The 26602-nt window shown below is 37.2% G+C and overlaps 1 protein-coding gene across 2 annotated transcripts in view; it reads left to right on the top strand.

Moving 5' to 3' along the window:
• Nucleotides 1-26602, top strand: part of LOC115421076 (protein sidekick-1) — a 504319-nt gene that overhangs the window by 402373 nt on the left and 75344 nt on the right. For both annotated transcript variants that reach the window (XM_030136788.1, XM_030136797.1), the window contains 7 exons: nt 6820-6941; nt 7039-7151; nt 10005-10155; nt 14219-14459; nt 14727-14842; nt 19289-19475; nt 22240-22338. In XM_030136788.1, coding sequence (XP_029992648.1) covers nt 6820-6941; nt 7039-7151; nt 10005-10155; nt 14219-14459; nt 14727-14842; nt 19289-19475; nt 22240-22338 — 1029 coding nt within the window. The remainder of the gene's footprint in view (nt 1-6819; nt 6942-7038; nt 7152-10004; nt 10156-14218; nt 14460-14726; nt 14843-19288; nt 19476-22239; nt 22339-26602) is intronic.

Below are 26602 nucleotides of genomic sequence, written 5' to 3'. Positions count from 1 at the left end.
CTGTAAATTATGAGTGGCATCTAGAAAGCGGAGGTGTAAAACTTCCATTGAAATTTGTAGCCACGGTTGAGGTGTGCACACAAAATGTTTTCATTCTCCAGCATGATTTACTTTTTCTGTGTTAATAAAAATCTCACAACTTGAATTTAAGTGTTATTCATTGTTTGCTGTTGACCAAAAGAAATTATGCGGTTTTAAAACCTCTCCAAATTTAACTTGAGATACTAACCTTCAAATATGAAAAACTGAGAACTGCTTTTTCAAAGGAATGAGAAAACAGCGAAGGCCAAAAAAATAGAGAAAAACAGGACTTTAAATATGTGCTAAGCCTCACGATAAATATTCTGCTCATCACTGCTTCAAATTATGGATCCAGATTGAATGTATTCAAGGTCATTTTTCCTCACCACACGCTTCAATAGCACAGGGCTACTTTTATAGTTTTGTTAGACTGCATCTGGGGACGTGTTCGTTAGTGAACACTGGAAAAATATGTTTTATCATGAACTGATGATGTGTTTAGCTCATAAAAACCCAGCGCTACTTTTGTGTCAGTTCCCAAATGAAATTTTCTCTATATCTAACCTTTCTTTAGCAATTTATCTCCATTTATTATAATATTATTTTCTGTAGTTGGCATTTTATCAGTCTAAACCTATTTAATTCACTGCTCATGTAGATGTTCATAAAAGCTCAGATTAAAGTTGAGGGTTATATCAGAAACAGAGAAAACTGCAGAAAAAGTGACTTTTTCAGTCAAATATATCATTAACTGAACATAAACCAAGCGTTTCCAGTCACTGTCGTTGATCCAACTCCATGGGTTTTACTGGTGAATCAATATTGTAGAAGATGACGGTGTTTCCACGTTCCCTACGGAGCCTCTGAATGTCCAAATGGATCATATCTGATGACCATGAAAAGATGACAAACTGTATTTTACACCAATTATTTACATGTATAGATATAATTAGGGGATCAACAGGTATTAAACATTTTAGATCAGTAGATGTTTTTGGACACTGGTGGATGTTTGGGTCTTTATGGGTTAAACTGCTGAGGTTATATTCAGCTCACATACTGTTGAAAACTGTGAATCATGAATTGATATATTTTCTTTATTTGATTTCTTGAGCACAGTTCAGTTTAAAATAACTACAATCACAGAAACTAATGAGAATTTAATGGTGCAAAGGTTGGCACTACCACAACATTTGCAGCCAGCTAGATGGACAGACAGACAGACAGATGACAGAGGGAGTTGTCACCTTTCAATCCATACAGGAAACATGATTTGTCCTTTGCATGAACAAGAATACCCCTGTCACTCATATTTACTTATATTTAAAAATAAAGACAATGATTACAGATGTGTCATGTTTAAGTAGTTACAAAATATAAGATTAATTAAATTTTTTAATCAAATACATTTTTTTACATTTTTTTTTTCTAAACACTCATTATTATCTATCTATTTTACTTAATATTTCTGCCTTAGTCAAATTAATATTAAGTAAAATAGACAGATAATAGTGAGTGTTTGGAAAAAAAAAATAGGGTTACTATTACAGCAACACATCATCAGTAGGGTAAAACTAACTTGTCTCATGACGGTCTAAACCCAAATATTTCTGCCTTAGTTGTCAGCCCTGCAATGTAATAATAATAATAATAATAACTTTATTTGTATAGCACCTTTAAAAACAAAGTTTACAAAGTGCTTTGACAGAGGGCACAACAGCAGGATACACGAAGCAAGTAAAAACACTAACACAGAAGCAACACAATTAGAGAGATGTATGAATAAGTTAATTATCAAACAGGATCAAATTTAAAAATTAAAAATTAAGGTTAAAAAGGGGACAGACATCACATAAAAGCAAGTCTATAAAAATGTGTTTTAAGAAGTGATTTAAAAGATGTTACTGATTCCGCAAGCCATATCTCCTATGTACTGGTGACATGTCCAGGGTGTACCCCGCCTTTGCCCATAAGTAGCTGGGATAGGCTCCAAGCGACCCCTGTGACCCTAGTGAGGATAAAGCAGGTTTAGAAAAATGAATGAATGAATTTCTGCCTTAGTTCAAAGCAGCTGCATAACTACTTGAACTGAATTAATAAAGGAAAAATGTAGCTAACCTTCTGTTTTGTTAAAGAAAATCACATATTTGTTAAAGATGAAATTGTTTTGATCTTCTGTTTCATGAAAACCTTTGATATGTATTTGAAACAGGAGTGGTACTCTTGCACATGTGTGGAACAAATCAGGTTTTCAGTGCAGATGTAGTGGTCAGGCCGCTAGAAGTAGTTAGCTAATTTTTGTGGAATCACTTGTTGTGGTTGAAATTAATTGTGTAATAAATCTTTATTTCAAGCCCAATATCAGAGTTTACAAATATTTGTAATGAAATTAAATTCTAATACTGTTTGATGTTTTCTATTTTGTGCATAAGGATGTAAATTACATAGTTAAAAGGCTGCTGTGCCTTGAGGTTTCCAGATGTTTTAATGTGACTCAGGCTGCTACTAAAGAAAGTTTTATCCACGTTGATGTTGATGTTAAGCAATAGATGCAGAGAAACTATTTTCATCTGCTGCGTAAGTGATGCTACTGCTTGTTTGGGGTGATTTTCCATCTAGTTTAAATCAAATTATTTCTACTAATGATCAATAAATATCCCATTTGTGTTTCAAGTGTGTACTCTTTGCCAGTTGGGGTAGTCTTCTAATGTTTTCTTCCTATTTTCCTGGCAGTTATCATCATTAAAATCATGTTAATGTTCAGAGATTTGGGCAAAGTGATGGGGAGGTAGAGAAATGTTCCTCCTCTATTCTCCGGCTTTTCTTTCTCCACAGTGATAGCTGTCGTTCAGTGCTTTTCCTGGCTCTCATTGTTGCCAGAGGGATGGAATAATGTTCGAATAACAATGGGTCAAAAATAATTTGTGATGCTTGCAGCCTGCTAAGACGTTTATAGGCTCTAAATGGATTTTAGTGAACTGTGCATTTAATTCACCTCTCACCTCTCACTGGTGTACTGATTTATCCGTCCCTATTGTATTTTCAACCTTGGAAGAATGGAATGAATTTCTGTGACCTCCTGAGATAAACAGTTACAGCATAAGCACTGGTACTTTAGAAAAATGAACATTTTTTCTTTGACAAGTCTTTATTTGTCTCTTTTTATGATCTTGCATGGGCATTAAAAAGGAAAAGGAACTGTGGATAAATTCCAGGCTGTGTCTTGTTTAAAACCTTTTTTTTTATCTTAAGTCATCGTTGGAAACAATGGTAGTGTATTAGATATAATTTTTTTTTCTGTGATTTATTACTTTAATCAATTAGTCTGCATTGATTCTAAAAACTGTGGATTGTCTTTTCTCTTCATGAAAGCTGTGATTTTCTGGTCCTCTTCTGCTAAAGGCAAGGAAAAGTGTGTCCAAATTAATGCTGATGGTAGTCAGAGATGTTTATAGTGTAAATTAAATTTGTATTTCAGTAGTCAAACATTAATACAATGTACCAACTATTATTTCTTTTTCGCTGTTACACAGAATTTTGTCATATGTACAGTACTGTGCAAAAGTTTAAGGAAGCCTTTAGATTAGTTGTTTTTGCAGTGTTGAAATGAACATGCATATTTATTTCTCAGTTTTTTTTTCTTCAGATACAACCAGAATATACAGGAAATATGTGCACAGCCTTAAAAGACACAGAAAAAATGGAACTAAATGTGTTCTAAAGATTAAAGTCAGTATTTAGTGCAAACCCTGACCCCATGACAAGAAGCAGTAAAAAACCATTAGAAACATCTGGCATGTGTTGAACGAAACCTGGAATAAAAAATCAGAAAGTGAATGCCAAAATTGCATATTGTTTGAACAAATGGATTAAAGACATGTTAAGTATAAAAGGAAGTTCACATTAAATACGACCACTTTGGTTTATAGGAGCAGTTTTTTTCACTGAAACTGTTGTTTTTACTCTTGTACATACTTTACTGTAGTATGCACTATCTGATTTTTTATTCCAGGTTTCATTCAACACATGCCAGATGTTTCTAACGGTTTTTGCTGCTTCTTGTTAAGGGGTCAGGGGTCACACTTAATACTGACTTTAACCTTTAGAACCACATTTAGTTCCATTTTCTGTGTGTCTTTTAAGGCTGTGCACATATTTCCTGTATTTTCTTGTTGTACCTGAAAAACAGAGACTGAGAAATAAATATACACATTCATTTCAACACTGCAAAATCAACAAATCTAAAAGCTGCTTTCAACTTTTCCACAGTATTGTATGTCAGATATACTTTACATACTTGAATAAAAAGTCAAAGTGGGGCAGAAAGAAAGCACTCATAGAAATGGCTTAAAGTTTAATACCACTGACGAATACTATATAATCCAGTTGACATTCAAAAAATGTCTATTTCTCTCCAGAAACACTAGGGCAGTAGTTATTATCCATTATGTTCCACGGCATTATTAGAAGGTTTTGATTTCTGCCATAGAAATGAATGTTCTGTCTGCTAATTTTCTTAGCTGTCCATCAAAAAGCAGCGTTTCATGACAGACAGCTCTACTATAGCTGTGGCTCAGTAACCAAACCAGAGCTTCAGTTATTTTGTCTCACAAAAGCTGCATTAGGTGTACAGTAACATGTAATACTTGGCTTGTTACACTGGTTAACATTAGCATTGTAACATTATTGTAGTATATGAGGGCCGTTCAATAAGTTCATGGCCTCACCCAGAACAGAACAACACAGACTGATAATTTATATTTTATTTTTCAACATAATCTCCATTTACAGCAATGCACTTGGTCCATCGATGTTCAAGCATCACTATCCCATCACGAAAGAATGTAACATCCTGTAGTATAACAACCAGTATTTCTGGGTGAGGCCATGAACTTATTGAACAGCCCTCGTATGGTCTCTCAGCTAGCCTTCAAAGTACACCCACTAGCAATAATTACACATTTAACAAGTACCTTATATTAGCTGGTGTTGATGAATGTTGGCAGTGTGAGATTCCACAGTCAAAATACCAAACTCAAAGCTTCAATATTTTATTCCTCCAAACAATGTGTGACATTGTGGCTGTGTCCATTTTATACATTGTGTGCATATAAAATACGTTGTTGCCCATAAAGCTGAGGTAATTATTTTTTTAGACACATTCCTCTTTTTATTCCTGTTTCTACACATCAGTGATCACCTTTGACCAGGTACAATGATTACAGATTACATACTGAGTCCCAGTTACACTTTATCTAACAACAGTCAATCACATTGTAACAGTTATTTCATGTGAAAAGGTAAAAATATAATATCCTCCTGAGACCAAGCAATGCATCTTTGTCCTCTGTAGTGGACAAGAGTTTCACAGCTTTACTTTAAAGAAATAAATATACTAGAAAAGCACTCAGAGAGCACAGACCTCTGCCGAGGCAGATCAGTGCCCCCCCCCCCCCCCCCGTCACTACCAAAATTTCATCATTTGTTCCTTGTACTAGTATCAACATTTCCTGGAAACAGACAGACAAACATAACCTCCTTGGCAGTAGTAATAAAAAATGTCCACTGAAACGGACATTTTATATATATATATATATATATATATATATAAAATTACTGTATCTGAAAAACTGTTGCATCATGCTGTTTCCAAAGTAAATGGTAAATGGTTGGTACTTTTATAGTGCTTTTCCACACTTTAATGGTGCCCAAACCTCTTTACAAAGCCTCACATTCACCCGTTAATGGTGAATTCATGGTTCACACACTCATACACCAGTGGGCGACTGCTGCCATGCAGGGCGCTGCCAGACCCTACTGGGAGCAATTTAGGGTTCAGTGTCTTGCCCAAGGACTCTTCAACATGTGGACAGTTGGAGGCAGGATAATAAATAAAATTAATTACGGCAAATATTTGACGTAAAATGGCGAAAATGTTTACTGACTGGATCTCAGGAGGATGTTCCAACTTTATGGGCAACAGTGTACAATGGCACATAGTTATAACCTCCTGACATCCAAGAAATGTCAGCAAAGTACAAGCTCTTTTTGTTTTTTATTTAATAAGTGCCTATATTGGAAACATCATGATGCAATAGTTTTTTCAGATGCAGCTTTTAAAATTTTTATGGAATGTCCTTTGTGGTGGAGAGTTTTCTTTCTTTTTTTTGTATAAAGTTATGAAACTCTTGTCCACAAATGTGGGCAGAAAACCCATAGCTGGGTCTTAGGAGGTTAAGATGAGTGAAGATATTCCTTTATTAGTCCCACAAGGGGAAATTCCAAATTTACAGCAGCAAGAGTGGAGCACAAACAAAGCACACAAGAGCAAAAAAAAGAGCAAAATCCAAAATAAAGACAAGTCAAAAAAGCTATAAATATTATTTACAGCTGTGCATTTGCTGAACATGCCACAGGTTGGATAGGAGAGATAGGGGAGATACTCATACGTACACTTATATACACATATCTACTCACATAATTATATATATATATATATATATATACATATATATATATATATATATATATATATATATATATATATATATATATATATATATATATATATATATATATATATATAGAGAGAGAGAGAGAGAGAGAGAGAGAGAGAGAGACATTGTACAGATTATGCATATAAGAATAGTTTATTGCACAGATTATTTGGAGCAGTTTCTGTTGTGAAGCCTGACAGCTGCAGGAAGGAAAGACCTGCGATACCTCTCCTTCACACACACACTTTTGTGTAATAGATGCTTAATCCAAAGTACTTTCTGCTTCATTTGTCCTCTGTAGAACTTCCTGGTGCCCCATCTAACTTGGTGATCTCCAACATCAGCCCTCGGACCGCTACACTAAGGTTTCGTCCTGGTCCTGATGGCAAAACGGCCATATCGCAGTGGATTGTAGAAGGACAAGTGCGTGTTTCTGTGTTTCATTGTTTCTGGGACTTCGGTGATGCTCGCTAAAGGTGACTGACAGCAGGACATAAACTGTAATATGACTCTTGAACAGGTTGTGAAGGAGGACGGGAAGGAGGAGACATGGAAAGTTGTTTACCAGAAAGACAATCAGCCTGATGCCGACTCACTGGAGATCCCCAACCTCACCCCTTTTACGCAGTACAGGTAAGCAGCAATCACACCAAACATAATCCTCTGCCACATACACAAGCGTGTTCACACACACCTCACTCTCCAGCAGTTTCTGCAGTATTGCAAGACTCAGGTGAAGTTGCTGTAGATAAATCACAGAGACACAGAGAGAGACAGTTCCATCTAAGACTTTTCTGTTTGTCAGCACCTTCACAGCTGCTGCATGCAGATCCTTATTACCATCCCGCAACTAGCTAGAGGGAAGAAGAAGGGAGAGGCAGCAGAGGGATGAGGGCAGGGGAGAAGAAAGGTGATGAGAGAGCCAGAAGGACAGCATCAGAGACAAAAGAGATGAGAAACTAGACCAATAGGAAATAGAGAAAGAAGGAGGGGTGTCTGTAATCCCTTCTGCTGTAGAAAACCTGCAGTTTGTAAATGTGATCTAATGCCAGCCTGAACAGCCTACAACTGTTCCCCCTCTCTCTTTTCCTTCCTTTCTTTTCCTATCTCACTATCTATCTGTCTATTTGCTGTATTTACCAGTATCTGTGTATCTTTGCCTCTTGCTCCCTCTATCTTTGCCTTCATCTGTAATGGGATTGCAGTGTGCGTGCTTCTGTGCACAAGTATATGTTCACAGGGATTATATTGTCACAGGCAACACCATTGGGACATTAGATGAAGTGATGCACTTGTCTGTGTTTCTTATCCGCTGTTTTAAGTCCCTCTTCACATCCTACCCTCCGTCTCCCAATGCAGGGAACAGAACTCGTAGTTGTAGTCTCTCAGACGAGCTCACACGTTCCATCACTTAAGGCTGTTGTATAAAAGTAACAAAAAGAGCCGATGTTCCCTTGTGGCTGGGTGTGTCAACAGGTCTTCGTATTTATCAGGTCTATTTTTTCTGAATCAGTGTCATCTTGAGACAACTTAACAGAACAAAAGAGGCCTTTTCAGAAATTACACAGTTCTACATGTCAGGTCTACAATAGATTTGATTTGATAAGGATCCGCAACAAGACGCAATCCAGAATGGGAATAAAAATTGGAGAAATTATCATAAGCAATGGTTTTTGAAATAATCCCACGATCCTACTCGATATGAGACTGATCAAGACTCCATAAGCGTCAGAAAATACATTTGGTGGAATTAAGGCTGCTCCTGTTGTGTTTTGGGGAGTTATTCCAACAATTTAGTATTGCACCTTCAAAGACACAAAAATAGCAACAGGCAAGATGGTGCTGTAAAATAATGACAATAATATTATACTTTATTTATATAGCACCTTTCCAAAACAAGGTTTACCAAGTGTCTAAAAAGATAAAAACAACAAACAGAAAGCATAAAAATAAAAGATTAGCAGCATCAATAAAATAACTCATAGACAAAGCAATAACCGTAAAACAACATAAAAAGTAAAATAAAACAAGGGGCGTAGGAAGGTAAGACAAAGGATCAGAGGAGGGATTTCATAAGAGATTTAAAGCTACAGTAAACTGAAATCAGGAAATATCAACCCCTCTCTCTTTTTTTTCTCTTTAATATAGAATGACACTGTTTCATACATCTAAGCCCAAATATCATAGGGACGGGATCTGCCATGTTGCTTTTGTGAAAACACCACAGGGTCTGCACAGATCCACAGAAGACATCTGATTGGCCAAAATCTGTGACCATTTCTTGACATTATCAGACTCCATTTCTACTCTAATGCTTGTTAATGTTGCAAACTACCATTGCTGTATTGAGACAGAACAGAAGCATTGAAGAATTCATGGTAATAACAACCCAAATTACATCCGTTGGCTGAGGAATAGGGTTAGGAACGACCAACTTTAAGCACACAGGCGTGCATGATTTATTTGTCCATACTGGCCATTCCCTAATAAAACTATTCTAAAACAAGGTGTAAAAAGTTTTTTAAAAGGTGAAAAATAGAACAGATTCTTTATTCGTCACATGACATTGACAAAGACACTGACAGTGAAATTGGGGCTGTGACAGACTGTGCAAAAAACAGGTGCAAATAAATTTTTTTAAAAATTGGATTCTCAGATATAAATAACAGTAAAAATAACAATAGAAAAAAAATCCAATATACAAGAAAACAATATACATCACCCAGTCAAAGCTAAAACTTTTACTGTATCAGAATGTGTGTCTAAATAGAACTCATGAAGGTAAGATATGTAAGAGAAATAATACATCAACCATTATTAACCCTATAACGCCAAACGTATCATATTTGATACATGAGTTTTGAAACCCTCTACATGATTACTTTGATTTTTTTTCTTGAAAAACCTGATGTATATAATTAGATACATGGGGGAGGAATTTGTTCACCAGAGACCTTTCCAGTGTCACTACAAGATTGTCATTAATGAGGAAGGAGGCCGAAGTTTTTGCCAGTTTTGAAAAGGAATTACCAATTTGTTAGACATATTTGTGTTATATTATGTTTTTTGTTTGTTCAAAAACAATAATATTTGAGCACTGAGAACCGATAAATCCAATTTGATACAAAATTAAACTCGTACATGGTATTTGATATTTGAAAAATAATTTTTTGGTTGTTCAGAAGGACCGATAAAGGCTCCAGTTTCAAAGAACTGGAATTTTCTGTCAGTGATTTAATGGTTCAGGCTTTACAGGGTTAAAGAATAAAAGAACTGGTGTTGGAAGATCACAGGATACTAAATAAATGTGCTTTCAGAAGAGACTTAAAGAAGTTGACTTAGCCATCATCCTCTTTCAAAGATCCCTGATGGCAAAAATGGAGGGTTTTGTTGCTCATTATGTGTAAACTACAGCCTGCCGATGCAGCTGACTAGCATCAGTCTGGGCTGGACTTCTCCTTTAACTGTGCTTCCTGTCATCCCCAGGTTCAGGATGCGACAGGTCAACATTGTGGGCTCCAGTCCTCTGAGCACCCCCTCCAGGATCATCCAGACCTTACAGGCGGCCCCTGACACCCACCCCACCAACCTCACCCTGCTGGCTGCCACACAGACCAGCCTGCGCTTCAACTGGAAGGTACTGACAAAAACAGATCCAGACTTAACTGTGTAACCCCTTAAACCCTCTCTGTGTCCTTTTAACACTCATTCAGACTCTCTTAATATGCCTGATGGGGATTTGCTTTATGCTTTGTCTCTCTGCACCTCGCTGTGTTTACTCTTCTTTTCCTATGTGTGCGTGTTTGCACGTACACCGGCAGCATAAACCGAGCAGGTTGAGTGGCTGACAGCCTATAATCAGTGCCTGTCCTGGTTATCGTGCTACCACTAATCTGTCACAATTCCCATTCACTCTGTCGACTGCTAGCAGCACAAACTGCAATGTAATTTTCTCCTTACTGTCTTTTCTCTTCACTCTTGTTCCTTCTCTTCGTCCCTCTCTCTATTCCTCCCTCCCTTTTACTCTCCCCTCCCTTCTTCTATTATAACATAAATGGAGAGCAGAGTATTTTCCATTTAAGAGTTGGAATGAGAAAAAGAGCCTGTCAAATCAGACACAGACATTGAGGCGCTGTGGGCTACCTGTGCAGCATGCTAATGGGATTTTACCTGCATGTTAGTACCCAGCATGGGCTATGCTAGCTTTTCCGCTGTAATGGAACCATCACAATGGTTTTAGGTAAGGCTATTATTCTAAGCTGCATATTAAGGGTAATAAAGCTAATGTGACATTCTGTATTATCACTCCTAAATACTAAGCTGAGCTAAATCATTGGGGTTTTTATAATGGCTGGATGTCTGTTGCCTGGCACAGAGCAGCAACTTACAGCTGTAGTTGAACTCTTCTATAGAATTATGTGCTGGGTGCAAACTGGACTTCCTGCTAATGTGATTTTAAGTAACTGAATAGCCAGTGGCTGTGATCATTATGTGTAATGACATGCTAATTCATGAGCAGAGTGTAGACAAAAGAAATCAAAGCTAACTGGAAATGAAGGTGGAAGAGTGTGGAACCTGTGGGTAAAAGAGGCTGATAGAAAAAGAAAGATCTGGAGGTGGGAGTTCAACATCACCTAAAAATAACTGGCAATATACGTCTCCACGTTGCTTATATGACTCTGTGTAGGTCTAAACTTGATACTGTACATCCCACAAACTGCAGTAATCCAACTGTATTCTGAAGCAGCACCAAGAGCTCTTTACAGAGCAGAACTTAACAGACATCAGCGGCAACGACACAACATTGATTAAGTCAGACACAGCATGAAAAGGAGGAGCGCTATCCTGGCTATCGAATGTTACAGGAAGCGGCCATGCTAAGTAGCAAATGTTAAGCTACTTACATGTTTCAGATGATAAGTGTTCCTTTACTCAATCAAAATGAACCTAAACTGGATTTTATGGGTGACATTTGGGATTAATTAAAAAAACATCTGTGACTGACAGATCTGAGTGACTGAGTGCTTGTTTTGTTTCTTAATATTTTTCTTGTTGACAGACGTTCAGTTGACGGGTAATGGGAAGCCTTGGTAATGTTGGCTGCTTACATTATTGAATTTGAACTGTTGATGTGACACGTCTCAACTGGTGTATTTGTGTCTGAAAGCCATGGACGCTCATTAAAGCCTTAAAGGGTTGCATTGAGATTCCGTAGTTCATCCACTGCCATATTGTTTACACAGTAATAACTTCTATGTGTTGACCAAGTGATCAATTTGCTAATCCTTGTTTTGCCAGAATTGGCTTTCTCATATCTACTTTTTTTCCTTCATCAATAACTCTTCTCTCATTTGTCAGCGTCAACGTTAATTAATTTTACTGTGCAGGGTGGCCAACTGCTGACACCTTAGAAGAAGCTTGCATAGTTTAGGGTTGGCACATTGACCCTCATTTATCAAGCTGTTATAAAAAAGAGTGCACAGAGATCAGTTATGGAAAAGATCTCCTATAATAAAGTGTGTTTAAATGAGTTTGTGAAGGTTCTCTAGGTCATAGTAGTGCTGGGATATGTGGTCAGATCAGACTGTACAAAAGGTCATGTGTTGATCTTCTGAGGCAGAGTCATGATCTGTGATGTGTTGTAGGCTAGATGCAACCAAACTATAACAGCATTTTCCTTGAGTTTCTCAGAGGTTTAGGTGACATGAAGGCATTGGTTGGTTGTTTTTACTTGACTAAAAAGCCTACTCTTGCATCATTTTGGCCCAGTATTGCAACACGTTAGAAAAAACAAAAACAATACAAAAAACAATAGTTAAAAAGTGGTGTCAGGCACAACAAACCCCGCCCCTCACACGTATTGTAGCTTATTTTGGCATCAATCCAGCTGATGTCATCATGTCTATACATGAGGTGATGTCAGCATATCAGTTGCCTCTATATATGTGCCAAGTTTGAAGTAAATTGAAACAAAGTTGATGTTTTTATAGATATTTGAAATTTTGCCCATTATAAGTAAATGGGAGAAGAAAAAAGATTTTAAAAATTAATTTAAAATTTTTTTTAACTTTGATCTACTTTTCCCAAAATGTAACCACATCTATTCTGGAACACTGGCAATCTATGGATTCAGTTTGGTAAGAATTTAACCAATAGCTTTGCTGTTAGAGTGTTAACAAACAAACAAACAAACAAACAAAACAAAACAAAAACGATACCCCTTGCCTCCCCTTTGGGGGCAGGGTAATAAGCAAAACACACCAAATGTGCACATTGATCAAGTCCTATTTTTCTAACTGTGGACCGTACACCTGTGAGCTGCAGCTGCAGTACTTCCCTTTAATTACCTAAACCCATCATAGCCTAATTTGTCTCACCACAGTTTCATAATGAAATATATAGCACTAACAGACTCCCTATAAAGATATTTTTAAAATACTTGTAATATAAATTAACTGTTGTTTAATTATGTTTCATGTGATTTATCCTTCTTTAGTTACAACAGATGGTGCTAATCCAAAGAACTTCACTACTCAGTTGTTGATTCAACGTATAGTTAAATGTTCCAATGTAGATAAAGAATTTATAGGTAGTAATCCTGTCCCTTTAAAGGCATGGCATGTAACAGTTCTGCTGTAATATATACAGAAATGATTAGGCCTATATTTTTAACTTTAAAACTTATTTTTTTGCTTATATTTTTTCTTCAGTCAAATGTTTCCAATAATGTTCAAACTCGAAGAAATCCATAACTTTATTTAATGTAATGGTACATTTGTTCCCCATTTTGTTCAATAGTGTTTTATCCCTTCTATGTGGAAATGCAGTAAACACTGGAAAACACATCAGAGACACATTTTACAACAGTAATCCAGTAGAAAGCCAAATTATTAATATATTTCAGTATCAGTCTACAATTCGTCATTAGTGGATCATGCCAATCTGGTGTGTTCAGTCACATAATGTCAATAGCTAATTTTTCTTTAAGACTTATCTAAAGGAAAATTAGCTTTAAGTATAGCTATCTGGAATTCTGAAATATTTGTCATTTTTCTGACCATAAATAATAATTTAAAACCACAACTATCTGTCACATTTCTTCAGCTGTCATTCAGAAAGAAAGACCATCATGAACATCTGTTAGACCGCGGATATATAGATATACAAGGAATTCCATCCATCCGTCCGTCTGTCTTAGATTTTCGTCCATCCCATTTCTCTGACATTGTTGACCTAATACTTTTCAAATTTCACACACATGGTCTTTACATGTGCCTTTCTATCAATTTTTGTAAATTTTTGAAGGTTTTTTAAAAAGATTGAAAGTTTAGACTCAAAATGAATCCCTTGGTCGGCAGGTTACCAGTGATCAGGAAGGGCACTGTGTTGTGGGGGTATTAGTAAGGTCTGCTTACTTTTTCACTTGTAGTATTTCAGCCAGAATAAGGGGTCCTTCAAACTATAGATGTGATATGTGTATTTGTGTCCATATAGTGTGTAACAAAATGTAATGTAAAAAAAAAAACGTCCTCTTACTTTATATTTAAATGTGATTCCTTTCTGTGTCATATCACACAAATTTTTATCACACGACTTCACAACATCATCAAGCTGTGTCTTTTTGACCAGTTTGATTGAAACATCCCTAGACATGCGTTGCTGTGCATTAAAAGTCTCTTCTTATGGTCGTTGTCCTCCAGTCTCTTCCAGACTCTGAGTACAACAGTAATCCAGAAACCGTGGGCTACCGGCTGCGTCTGTGGAGAACCGACGGCCAGGGTGAGGACAGGACTGTGGAAGTGCAGGGGGCCGGGGGGAGCACTGAGGCCGCAATGGAGGGCCTGAGCCCCTGGACCCATTACCAGGTCCAGATACAAGCCTACAACTCCATAGGACCAGGACCTTGGAGCAACACTGTAGCTGCACACACCACAGAATCTGGTACGAGCCTGCACCTTTATGAACTCCTGTTTCATGTTTACAAGTCTGTTGGAGCTTTAGGGCTAATATAGTATAAGCAGGACGTAAGAAGACAGATGGATGAAGAATTAAGTCCCTGTTTTTCCTCTGCCCTCCACACTCTGTCTCGGAAAGGGGAAGACTGACGGAGGGAGGGAGGGGGATGATTGAGATAAAATCGAAGATCGGTTCAGAGAGTGAAGTAGCTCTGAGCCTGTGTGTGTGTATATTTGTGTGTGTGTTTTCTAGTTCCGTCTGGCTCTCCAGTGAATGTGAGTGCTGAGGCAGTGAGTTCCACCAAGATCCTGCTCACATGGGCTCCCATCCCCAAGACTCAGAAGAATGGAATCATACTCGGATACAAGGTGGATAAAACATCCACACACACATATCACACATACACACAGTCTATTTTTTTTGGGCCACTAACCCATTAGCACTCCTCCTGACACCTTCACACACATATGCACACACACACACACACACACAGATTTCCACACACATATCGGATATAACACAGATATGATGTAACATTCTGTAACTGCTGCACTTTGTTCTTCCTACACAACTCCTTTAAAAAAAACACCAAGATGTAATAAGTATATGAATGAATGTTTAATCCTGTTGACATTAATCCTTGGTTTTTTATCAAGTTTCAGAAAAATGATAATAGTCTTTAAAGCCTTCTTTATTTATAAGCCACTTTGTTTACTAACATTCAAATAAAGCAGCAATACCTAGGAAAGCACTCAAAGAGCGCAGACCTCCGCCAAGGCAGATCAGCCCCATCACCATCAAAATTTAATCATTTTTTCCTTGTGCTAGTATCAACATTTCCTGAAAATTTCATCCAAATCTGTCCATAACTTTTTGAGTTTTCTTGCTAACAGACAGACAAACCCTGATGAAAACATAACCTCCACCATTCCTTGGCGGAGTTAAATATCTGGCCAGAGCTTTTGTTTTTGGAAAAATTTTCCTGAAAAAAAATCTGCTCTGAATCTCTGGGGGATGTTCTCTGAAGGAAGAGAAGCAGATGGGAGGACTGGCATGGAATAATACCAGCTAAAAAAAAAAAGTTAGTTTAAGTACCCATTGTGAAATTACAGAAAAGTAGTGAAAACAACAGTGGGTTTCAGCTAAAACAGTAATAGAAACAGAGATGTTACCTAGAATGCACTGTTTTTATAAAATGTCAGAACAGCCCAGTGCATAAATAAACACAGTGTAAATACATGTGTAAAACATGTGTAAACTGACCAGAGCATAATTGCATTTGTCACCCTGTTAGCAACACATTTGATCTTACTTAAATGGGAATATATATACATACTTCAGGGCTCCAAGACCAAATTTTACACAGTGTGGACCCCTTTTCTCTCATATGCTAGAAATCTACATTTCCCTGCTATTCCTGATTGATTACTTTTGTCATTTGTACTCACATATGTGGCCGTTCCCCCGCTGGACTGGGCTGAGCTAAACCTAGTTTACTCCTGAACATAGAGGAGCCTAAGATTAGGTGCGTAATGAGGCACCTTAAACGCTGAGATGGACGTTTTGCTTTTATATGTTGCTGTCACATAGGTTACTGAATTTATATCTTTTCATTTTCAAAGGCGTGTTGTATACATGTTACATGTATAACTGTGACTGAAAAAAACCTCAATCAAATAAGTTGGAAAAAAACCTGTTGATTTTGGAGGATTATGACACAGTTATGATAAGAGATATGCTTTTGTGATGCATTTCATACTACCTTTTCCAACAACAAATACTTTAAAGAAAACTGTAAAACTGTCTGTGCAGGGCCATGATAACCTGGAACAGCATACCATCATATTTACCTCCTATTAGAAGCAAAACATTAATAAACAGTTTTTATTCAGTAAGGAAACCAGTTTGACCTGTTCACAAGGCCAGAATTAATCACTGACTCTACATTTGAAAGGTAATAACCTCTAGTTTCTGAAAAGATTTAATATGTGGCTTCAATACGACCTGCACTACAAACACACTAGCTTCGATCGCTATCCAGTTGAATCTTTTGCTGCTTATATTTAGAGGGAATACTGTAAATTAACTTAGCATGCCTATATGGACAAAAGTTTTACTATAGAAACTTAAGTTAATGACTGGATCACCAGTGTCAGATAGAAAAGTGACTAGTTTTCTATTATTGTGTTACCAGTTTTCTATTATTGTGTTTCTTTACACATAAACAAACAGCCTCAAGAAAGAAAGAAAGAAATATATATGCACTTAATGTGTTTGTTGCAAGCTGGGCGATGTGTTAGCCGTTGTGCTAGCAGAATCCCAGACTAATGTATGCTCCACGCTAATGTGGTGTTTTAAGGTGGAAGTGCTTTGATGAAAAGAAAAATCCTTCCTGTAGAGTGAGCATAATACTTTATGTCGGCCAACTGTTCCGTCTTGGGTTTTTTTGTCCTCATATTTCCATCCAGAGGGCCAACGTGCTGTTTAGTGTTTTCCATTTTTATGGGTTGGTTCTGCTGCCTGTCACTACCAGATCAACTGCCCATTTGTTCATGCGTGACCGTAACTCTATCTGGACAAACTGCCCAAAATGCATTGGCAGAGACGTTCAGAGTCATTCGGCGCTGCAGATGGGTTAACTGTGTTAAAAATTTTTGATCAGATGAATCATGATGATGGATTAATCTGCATTAACTCGTTTATTTTGACAGCCCTAAATAAAACAAAAAAATGAGCAAGAGGTCAAAATTCTATAGCATGGAACATATTACTGGAACATATTACTTCAATGGCTATATGAATGAATTCATTTAATAGTTTCTGGTGAAAATGTCTAATTATACACATGTATTTAAGCTTATTATGATATAGAAATATATGAGAACTTTTTTTAGCACAAGGTACAAATTCATAAAATGGGTCAAAATTCTATGGGATGGGTCAGTTTTCCATATTAGAAAATTGTCACAATTCTACATAGAAAAGTGACCCAGGGGTCAGATTTCTATGGGGTCAGAATTCTATGACACCAGCGATGTGGTGGGAATGTCGAGGTTCAGCTACATATGATGTCATATGTGATGGAAAAGTGACTTGACTGAGTAAACACTGTAAACTAGTATCACTGCGTTAAGTATCAGTGACTTATTTTGATGAAACAAAATAAGCCTGTTTTTCGGCTTGTTTTGATGTGATGTTAAATTGAAAAGTGAACTAAACTGAAACCTGACAATTCATACAATAACATAAACGGTTGGACAACCAACTCCTTTTTAGCGAAGAGGTCAGTTATATTTGGAGAGGGCCATCTAAGAACGTAAGTTGGAAAGAGACGGTTGACGTAAGGTTAAGTGGTAAAAATATCCTGAACAAAAAAACTGATGAAAAACAGATCGACTCCACTACAATCTCGGCCGAGTAGAGCCACTTGTCGTTAACAATTATTTTCTAATGTGTATTCTATGTTTAGAAAAAACAATGTGAAAAGTTGAGGCACATTATTACCCTATCCACATCTGCTAAATGAAAGCTTGTCTCCTGTACTTCCAATACATCTGTAACTGACTCCTAGCACAGATGGTGATGTAGATGAAAGCACACAGGGCTTTACAGAAAGAGGATAAATGGATACATATGGTTGATGGAAGTCGACGATGGAATCGTGGGTTTTTTTCCTGAGTGCAGTCACACTTCCTCTTTAACACTTGTTTTTTTCAGGCTCCTTCAGACTCAAACCCTCCAGGGGTTTATTAACATGAATTTCAGCTCTTTGAATATGAAATAAAGAAACATCTCATACCACATGTCATTTTTACAACATTGCATTCAGCACCACATAGCATACTTAGAGAAAAAAAAAACTGACAATAGCAAAGCTCATGCAAAATATTTTTGGTAATGTTAAAGAGTATCTTTGATCTTCACCCATGCACAATATAGCAGAACAGAGATTCAAATGGGGATAATTCCACCTTAAATGTTTCGACATGGTTGCATTATGAATACAAAACCTCTACTGAAATAAACAGGCTGTGCCTCTGTGATACCGTAGAGTATTTTTAAAATATTCTATTAAATTCAGGTCATATCATCCACCATGGCCAAAGCGCATCACACTGTCTGTGTGTTTTCTCGCTCCCTCCTGAGAATCACACTGAGCAGCCTCCCTACCATGTTAATAGATGGAAAGTGGCTGCCAGCAGCAGCTCTTCAACACCTTCATCCTCTAGTAAATGCTGAATAGTTACCTGCCTCCTGCCGTGCACTCCTATTTCTGTTTTTAGACTGCTCAGAGATGACATTTTCCCTCAGATGGTGTCATGTTAGGGAGCGAGTTCGAGGAAATGAAAAACAGGGAGGCAGAACCTCGACACATATTTAAAATGGACACATTTGAAAAGTGAAAATGTAGTTTTTATTTTTGCTTCTATGGAGGAGGATGTGGACCTTTCTATTCCCAGGTGCATTGAAGGATTGAGTATACTAACTCCCCTTTTTTCAATTATATTATAGTCTGTTCCATTTTTGTTTTATCCTTGTAGGAAGAAAACAGGCTGAGCACTAATCACAGAAAATATTGAGAGGAAGACTGACATATTGTTGATTTTAGAGTTTCCTAAAACTTGTTGACAGTAGCAAATGTATTTATTATTGCCAGCTTAATCCTTTAAAACCCCCAAAGCTGCTTTAATTGCAGGAAATCTAATCTAACTATATTTGTGCACATTTTATGCCTTTATTTTTTGGATTGTGTGTACTGTGTATGACCACATATGTGCATAAAAAAAGCCAAATGTGTGTGTTTTTGTGTCCAGGTGTTGTACAGTGAGAAGGACTCTGAGGGTCCTCCCAGTGTACAGGTGGTAGAAGGAGAAAGGAGTGTGACGCTGGTCCTTGGGGGTCTCCAGAAATACACAATGTATGCGCTGCAGGTGCTGGCATACACAAGGATGGGCAATGGCCCCCCCAGTAACCCCACACTACTACGAACCAAAGAAGATGGTAGGAGTTTTCTCTGCTTTTTCTGACCTCTCCCTTTTGCTGTCACCTCTCCTCTTTCTTCTTCTGCTGACAAATGGCCGTATGCCTGTCTTTCTGCCACTTCACTGGGTTCTGCTTCACCCCTCACACCCCATCACACTCCAAACACAGAGAACACATACAGCAGTGCGTGTTTGTTTGTGTGTGTGCATACAGTATCTTCAGATGCACAGATCTGGTTACCATGGCAGACACATCAGAATGCCAGCAACACAATCTGGGCTTTTTAAATAATAAAACACAAGCACATACATACAAACAAACTCACACAGCATACACTCACTCACATCAATACACAAAGGCCACACACACAGTCGTATCTCACTATATTTGGGAGGACACATCGACATAATGAATTCTTTTGTCCAAAATTTGTAGCTTATAAACTGAAAAAATGTGTCTGAAATGTTTGCCATTTGTGTGTGAGTGCTTAGGATTTTGGGCGGTATGTTTTTTGCAAGCCATTGATTTAAAATGCCAAAAATGAAAGGCTTCATGGAAAACAGAATGCAGTAGCAGGCAGATCTGTTCACTTTAAATAATAAATTAAAGTTTTACCTTTTTTTTTTTTTTTTAAATATCACTCAAACATTGCTAGTGCCATATCATCAAAAACTGAATTTAATCCTGTCGTGTCATACATGTCAGTGAATGCTCATTTAGATTTAGTAGTAATGTTGACAGGCTAATTTTAAAGGTTCAAGATCGGCACCTTCCTAAAATAATTGCCTTAATCATTTTTTGATAAATATGACTTTTTTTGCCTAAATCATAAAATACACTATTTGTTTCTTTTTTTGTTTGGGTTTTTTTTTTTTGTTCCCTGAAAACTCTGAAAAAATTACCTCGGCAGTGTCTATATGTAAGATTCATGTGTCTTTGTGTGTTTTTACCTAGTATTAGTGTAAAGTTAGTATTGGGATCATAAACATAAGGACATCACATATGCCGATTAGTTGCCTGTCTGATTGGTTCCCTTTAAAACATCAGTCTGATTGAGGAAGCCTCCTCTTATGTAAAGTCAAATAAATGATCAAAAACCAAAGTAGTCAGAAAGATGACAAACTGAACACAAATGTAGCAGATGAAAACTACCTAAACCTACAGTGCAGCCACCTTTACTTCAATGTGAAATGCTCCCACATTATCAGCCTTTTGTACAGTCTGTGGTTAGAGTCTGTTTGTTGGGAGCTGTTGGGAGCTGTGTGTTGACACATCAGAGTTAACAAATACCTCAGATGCCTACGTCCATCATAACCTGGATACTGATTTCCCCTCAGAGACAACCTTTTGATAGAACATGAGCAAATGCTCCTTTTGACCGACTAGTAATGTTGATAAGATAACCTGAATATGTAGCTGATGTTGGCAGAGTCACTGTTTAGCTCACTGGCCGATTGTGAAGGCACTGTGTCTGGCGCTGTCTTCATCTTCATCATTGTCTTAATTTTCATCGCTGTCTTCGTTTGCAATTTCTTCAAATATTTTCTCCAACAAACTACTGGTCAGATTCATTTGAAATTATATACATAGCTTCCTTTGGACAGTGTCTACAAAGTTTGTTCACAGTTTTGAAGAAATTTGATTCTTGCATGTTTTCGAATTTTTTAAATATTAAAAATTTGCCTTTACTTATAATGGGCCATAGTTTGATGGCTTATAACATGAAAATGGTTACAGATATCAATATAGTTCCTGTTGAGCACTAATAGGAAGTCCTACATGGACTTTCATTTAATTAGTTGAGTTCTCCTCCGGTGAAAGTACCACCCAGTTCTACTGGGAGATTGATCTCCTGCATCAAGACCACAGGACTCTAACATAGAACAGAACCTGATAACCTCACATATTCAACTTTTTATTGATTCTTGGTAGAACATGCCAGTAAGATACAGGGCCACGGGTTCTGTTTTTTAAGCTCGTAGCAGTTAGTGTTGTAGAGGAGCGGAGGAGAGGCTCTGAAGGGTTCAAGAATCAAGGAATTTAGCACAAAACATATAAGCTGAATCCTCTTGAATAAATAAATGGAGATAATTGAGACAGTTAACTGGTCAGATAACCCAAACCCTGAAGACCAAGTTTTAATCCTCAAATTGTAGACCAGCTAAAGTGCCCTTAAGATGTCAAAATGTCCACCAAATATAGAAAAATAGAATAATTTGTCCACATAACTTTACAAAGACACATGTTTTCTCTACTATCAGTGTCACGTTTGAAAAGTTTTTCTCATTTCAGGATGAAAGAATGAAGGATGTCAGTTCCTTGCAATGTATAATGAGGCTCCAGTCTGTATCTCATTCACACATGCTGTACACACACATACATTGACGTGTATTTAGTGATGTGGAACATGTGCTTTTATCAAGAACAAAGACACGGTGCGAAGCTGAGAGAAAATGACATTTTCTATATTGCATCTTTTAGAAGTACCTCTTAAAAATGTATAAACCTCATTCTGTATGCATATATGTGTGTGCATGGGCATGCATATATATATATATATATATATATATATATATATATATATATATATATATATATATATATATATATATATATATATATCTGTCTTGTTTTACTAGCATATAAGAATGTAAATGTTTGATATTGAAATACTCAATTTGTCATGACAATGCTGTATTAATGTTTTTGTGCTGCCCTTCATGTATATCACTACAGTTTCATTTTCCTGCCAACTCCCTCCTCTATTTTTCTTTCTCTCCAGTCCCAGGTCCCCCTGTCAGGATGGTGTTTCCAGAAGTTCGATTGTCATCAGTTAGGGTGGTCTGGCAGCCACCGACAAACCCCAACGGCATCCTACTAGGTACACAAAAACAAACACACACAAGAATGAAGGAAAACTTTGGAGAGCAACACTGAAATAATGTTCGGATATTTCCCCTCATGTAGTGACAATAGATTTATTCCCAATTACTGAAGGACAGAGCTTGGCTTATAAAGGGAATGAGTTAGCAGTTTTACACACACACACACACACACACACACTGCTGTGATCTTTCAGGGGAAGGAAGGAGGGAAGGAAGTAAATGCCGTAAAATGGAAAAGAGCTGAGTCTGTTTTTAGCTTTCAGACAAGGGTCAGCTCTCTACTTTCTACTTCACTGATGAAGTTTGTTGGTATTTGTGCTTATGTGTGTGTTTGTGTGTCAGTCATCAAGTTAATACTCTTGGAAAGGGCCATTATAGTTGCTGAAGCAAGGCAACTTTGTTAATGCATATATAGCTTCATTGAGATGTACAATAGAGATGTGCCAATTCTGGGTGGATACTAATGGTTTAAAAAATACTTTGGCCACAGATGATCCAGATCACACAATAGTTTGAAAATGCACCTTCTTCTCTCACTACTATCTGAATAAAATATTACATTTCGAGTTAGATCAAATGCTTTACTAGTTGTGAAATACAAGCTTTACATAATGTCCTATTTGTTTGTAAAGAATGTTTAATACATGATGCACATGAATTACAAGATTCGATCATTTTCTTTAGATAAATAGCAGTTAGACTATGTAGGCTATATTCATATTTACAGAAGAAGTAGAATTGCAATATTTTTACTGATTCAATGAACACTTGCTGAATCTTTTAGTCAACATGAACCCTCAGTTTTGTGGCATTTTTTCTCTGTCTTCAATCACATTGTCTAACATTAGCTGCTCTTAGCCAGCACGATCCTATATATTTATTTGTACATTTTTTTCCCTCCTTTGTTATTTGTAATCTAAAGCAAGAGATAGCATTATTATTATTATTATTTTTTTTTTTTTAATCAAAGTTAAACTTTCTCAGCTGTTAAACGTCAAACTGGAACCAAACCTCTTGACTGCTCTATCTGGGGTCATGGAAGGTGAGGATATGTTACCTACAGAAAAACAACTCACTTTATCCTTTGCCGCCCTTTGGCCCGATGAGCAATCCTGTTCAGGTGGAGGGTACTTTCCCTCCCACTCATGCACAGTGGTTGGAAGATATTATGTTCTGCTTAAGCCTGGAGAAAATTAAATACTCACTTCAGCAATCAAATGGGAAATTCCAGAGAGTGTGGGGTCCCTTCCTTAAAACATTCCAAACCCTGTAAATGCTTGACGTTTAGGTGCAGCTTAACAAGGCTGCGCACTTCGTATTTACTGCTAGTACAGGTTTCTGTTGTGTTAGTGATCCTTTACTATGTCTGGTGCACTGGCAATGACTGAGGAGGGATTACTTTATGTACAGTCTGTTGTTTGTTCTGTTTTGCTTTGTGTTGTTCTGTTTTGTTTTTGCTATGGTGCTAGCTGCGATTGATATCCACCCATGTTTACTTCAGATTTCTGTGAGGACCATTCAGCACTGCACTTGTATTATACTGTGAAAACTTCAGTAAAAAGATCTTGATCAAAAAAGTCAAAGTTAAAAGTATTGAAACTCACCAATTTTGTCCAATCATCATCCATTCATCCATTGTCAAGGAACCGATACATTCATGAAATATATGACCACTGCTTAAGCTTAACTTAAACACCAGTTAAGCCCATATGTATGATCAAACGGCCACTATTGGAATATTTTATATTTATTTAGAATCCCTTTATTGACACATGCTAACCTCTAGCGTGCTAAATGCAAACAGGCTAAAGGGGCTGACATCAATAAATGATTAAATTTGACATACATTAGCTGTTGTTTAGTGCCCATACTTGCTTACACACACATCAGCACACAACACACTCCTCTGGTGATTCAGGTAATACACTTAGATAGTCCGATGCTAGTTGGAATCAGACATGGAGCCTTTTGTAGAACATACTGTAGAAACATCGACCACTGCCATTAGTTAGTGTCATCGATGGCATCAAAAAGCCAATACTGATTGATGTTGGACCAATGTATCACTGCATCCATATTCACACATATTATTTGTCTCTAAAACTGCAAATAAAATTAAATGGAGGGAAATCAGGGAAAAAAGCACATTAATGAAGAGGAAGAGAAGCGAGAGGAATGTGAGAGCTGCTGAGCTGGAAACAGAACAGAAGGGGAGAGACGGCAGAGAAGAGATGTATGGAGGTGAGAGGAGGGACAGGTGTGTGTGTGTGTGTGTGTGTGTGTGTGTACATTGCACAGGGGGAGAGAGGAGTAGCTTTTGTCCTCTCAGTAGGGGAGGGAGTCGAACAGGACGTTGTGAGTGATGTCTGACTGTATGGCAGGGGGGAGGACATTTAGCGCGACACCTCTCTGTGACAGAAGGATGAGTGGGAGGGCAAACGCTGCTCTCTCTATCACACAGACACACAAACGCACAGTCCCACTGTGTCCTTGCTGAGTGGATAGTGTACTCAGAGACAGAGCGACGGTCTGTGTATGTGCGTGTTTATGCAGATACAAATAACTGTAGTATCGTGGTTTCCTCGGAGCTCATGACTGCCTCATTTCTCTTCGGGTTCTCAGGTCTTTGGGGACCCACACAGGAGGTAGACAGAGGAGAAACCAGACCACAGAAGTTCCACAAACTAATTTAGTGCAGGGGAACATTTGTTTTTGTTTTTTTCACACAGCTTCTTTATAAACTTTATGTAACCACATTCCCAACCAACATCCCAGTAGCATAAAGAAGCAAAGATGTCAAAGACACGTTTTGTACCTTTTCTACAAAGCATTAGTAGAGACATTAAACTGTGAATTATGAGCCCGTTTACATGACCATAAAAAGATGATAACTGGGTGTAATCAGTGTCAAGTTTTTTGTTAATTTTTTCTGTTTTATTCTGCCCGAACTTGAAAAAGGGCTGAGAAGACCAGAGAGAATGCTTGGACTCAACTCCAGTCCAAAAAAAATTACATTTATTTTACACCTCTTAAGTAATTTCTGGATCTTTCAGGTTGAAAATCTGAAAGCCACGACACTACCTAAGGTTCGAACTACTAGGAAGAGCTTTTGTCTGTCTGTGGGGTGAAACTGTGGAACAGTCTGGATCTTCACCAGAAGCAGTGCCAAAATATCCACAGTTTTAAAGCACTTTACAAACGTATGGTCTGGTCCCAGAACAGGGAGGGCGGGGCTTATTGGTGACTGCTGGGCCATTCCATCCTTGGCTCTTTTTTACCTTTATTGGTGTGTGCTTGTCGTTGTTTACCATTGTTGGTATGTAATTATTGTTGAAATATATTGTATTATAAGTTATGCAGACAATCATTTAGGTACTTAATATAATATACATCAGTGTTCCTAATCTGTTTACTATCTGTTATTTATATTATTAGGATTCTAAACAGATGTAACTTTATCATTAAGGAAGCAAAACTAATGTGTTATGTTGTATAAATGAGAGGTGGGGGTGGGATTTAATAAGTTTTCTTCTTCCCACTCCTTTTCAAGCAATACATATTGAATTTATTTTGTTATTAGAAGTGTACATGGTAATTGCTATATTGTTTTGATCACCTCTATTAATGTATTTGCTCTGCTATTAGTTCCTTGTACACATAAAAGTTATGTTTTTTCTTCTGCTCGAAAAAAATAAATAAATGAATGAAAAAAAATCTTGAATAAAAAGAAACAAGTAAACACAATTTGATTAATTTCAAACATTGTCAAGCAAACACAGGCAGCATAAATAACTAAACATATACAAATGAAAAATGTAAATGTCTTCTGTGTTTGGGGTCATTTTATGTAACTCCAATTAATTATATTCACCAAAGAATTGAATTAATTTAATCAGTATTTTAAGTTAGTTCATGTTCAACCACAACATAATAATGAGACGCATCTGTCTGAACACTACACTGAGAAAACCATTCTTACAGGCAAGCGCCAATTAACACTTTTTATTCAATTTCAGAAATTTTTGTCAAGAAAATTAGGAATCTTTTTGAACAATAATTCTATTTAAATGTATTTAAATATATTTAACATGTATGCATCTGATAAGTACCAACACGTATGCCAACATGTATACTTTAATTTGAACTCCGCATACTCCCTACATGCACAAAATGCATAATTAATCTATGGGCTGAATCAACAACAGCAGCACGACAAATCTACAGTCAGTGACATTTTAAGAATTATCATCTAAATAAAAT

This window comes from Sphaeramia orbicularis, chromosome 1 (genome assembly GCF_902148855.1).
Source record: "Sphaeramia orbicularis chromosome 1, fSphaOr1.1, whole genome shotgun sequence".
NCBI classification, from domain to species: Eukaryota; Metazoa; Chordata; class Actinopteri; order Kurtiformes; family Apogonidae; genus Sphaeramia; species Sphaeramia orbicularis.
Note: the sequence above shows the minus strand (reverse complement) of the source record. Positions and strands in the feature narration are given on the sequence as shown.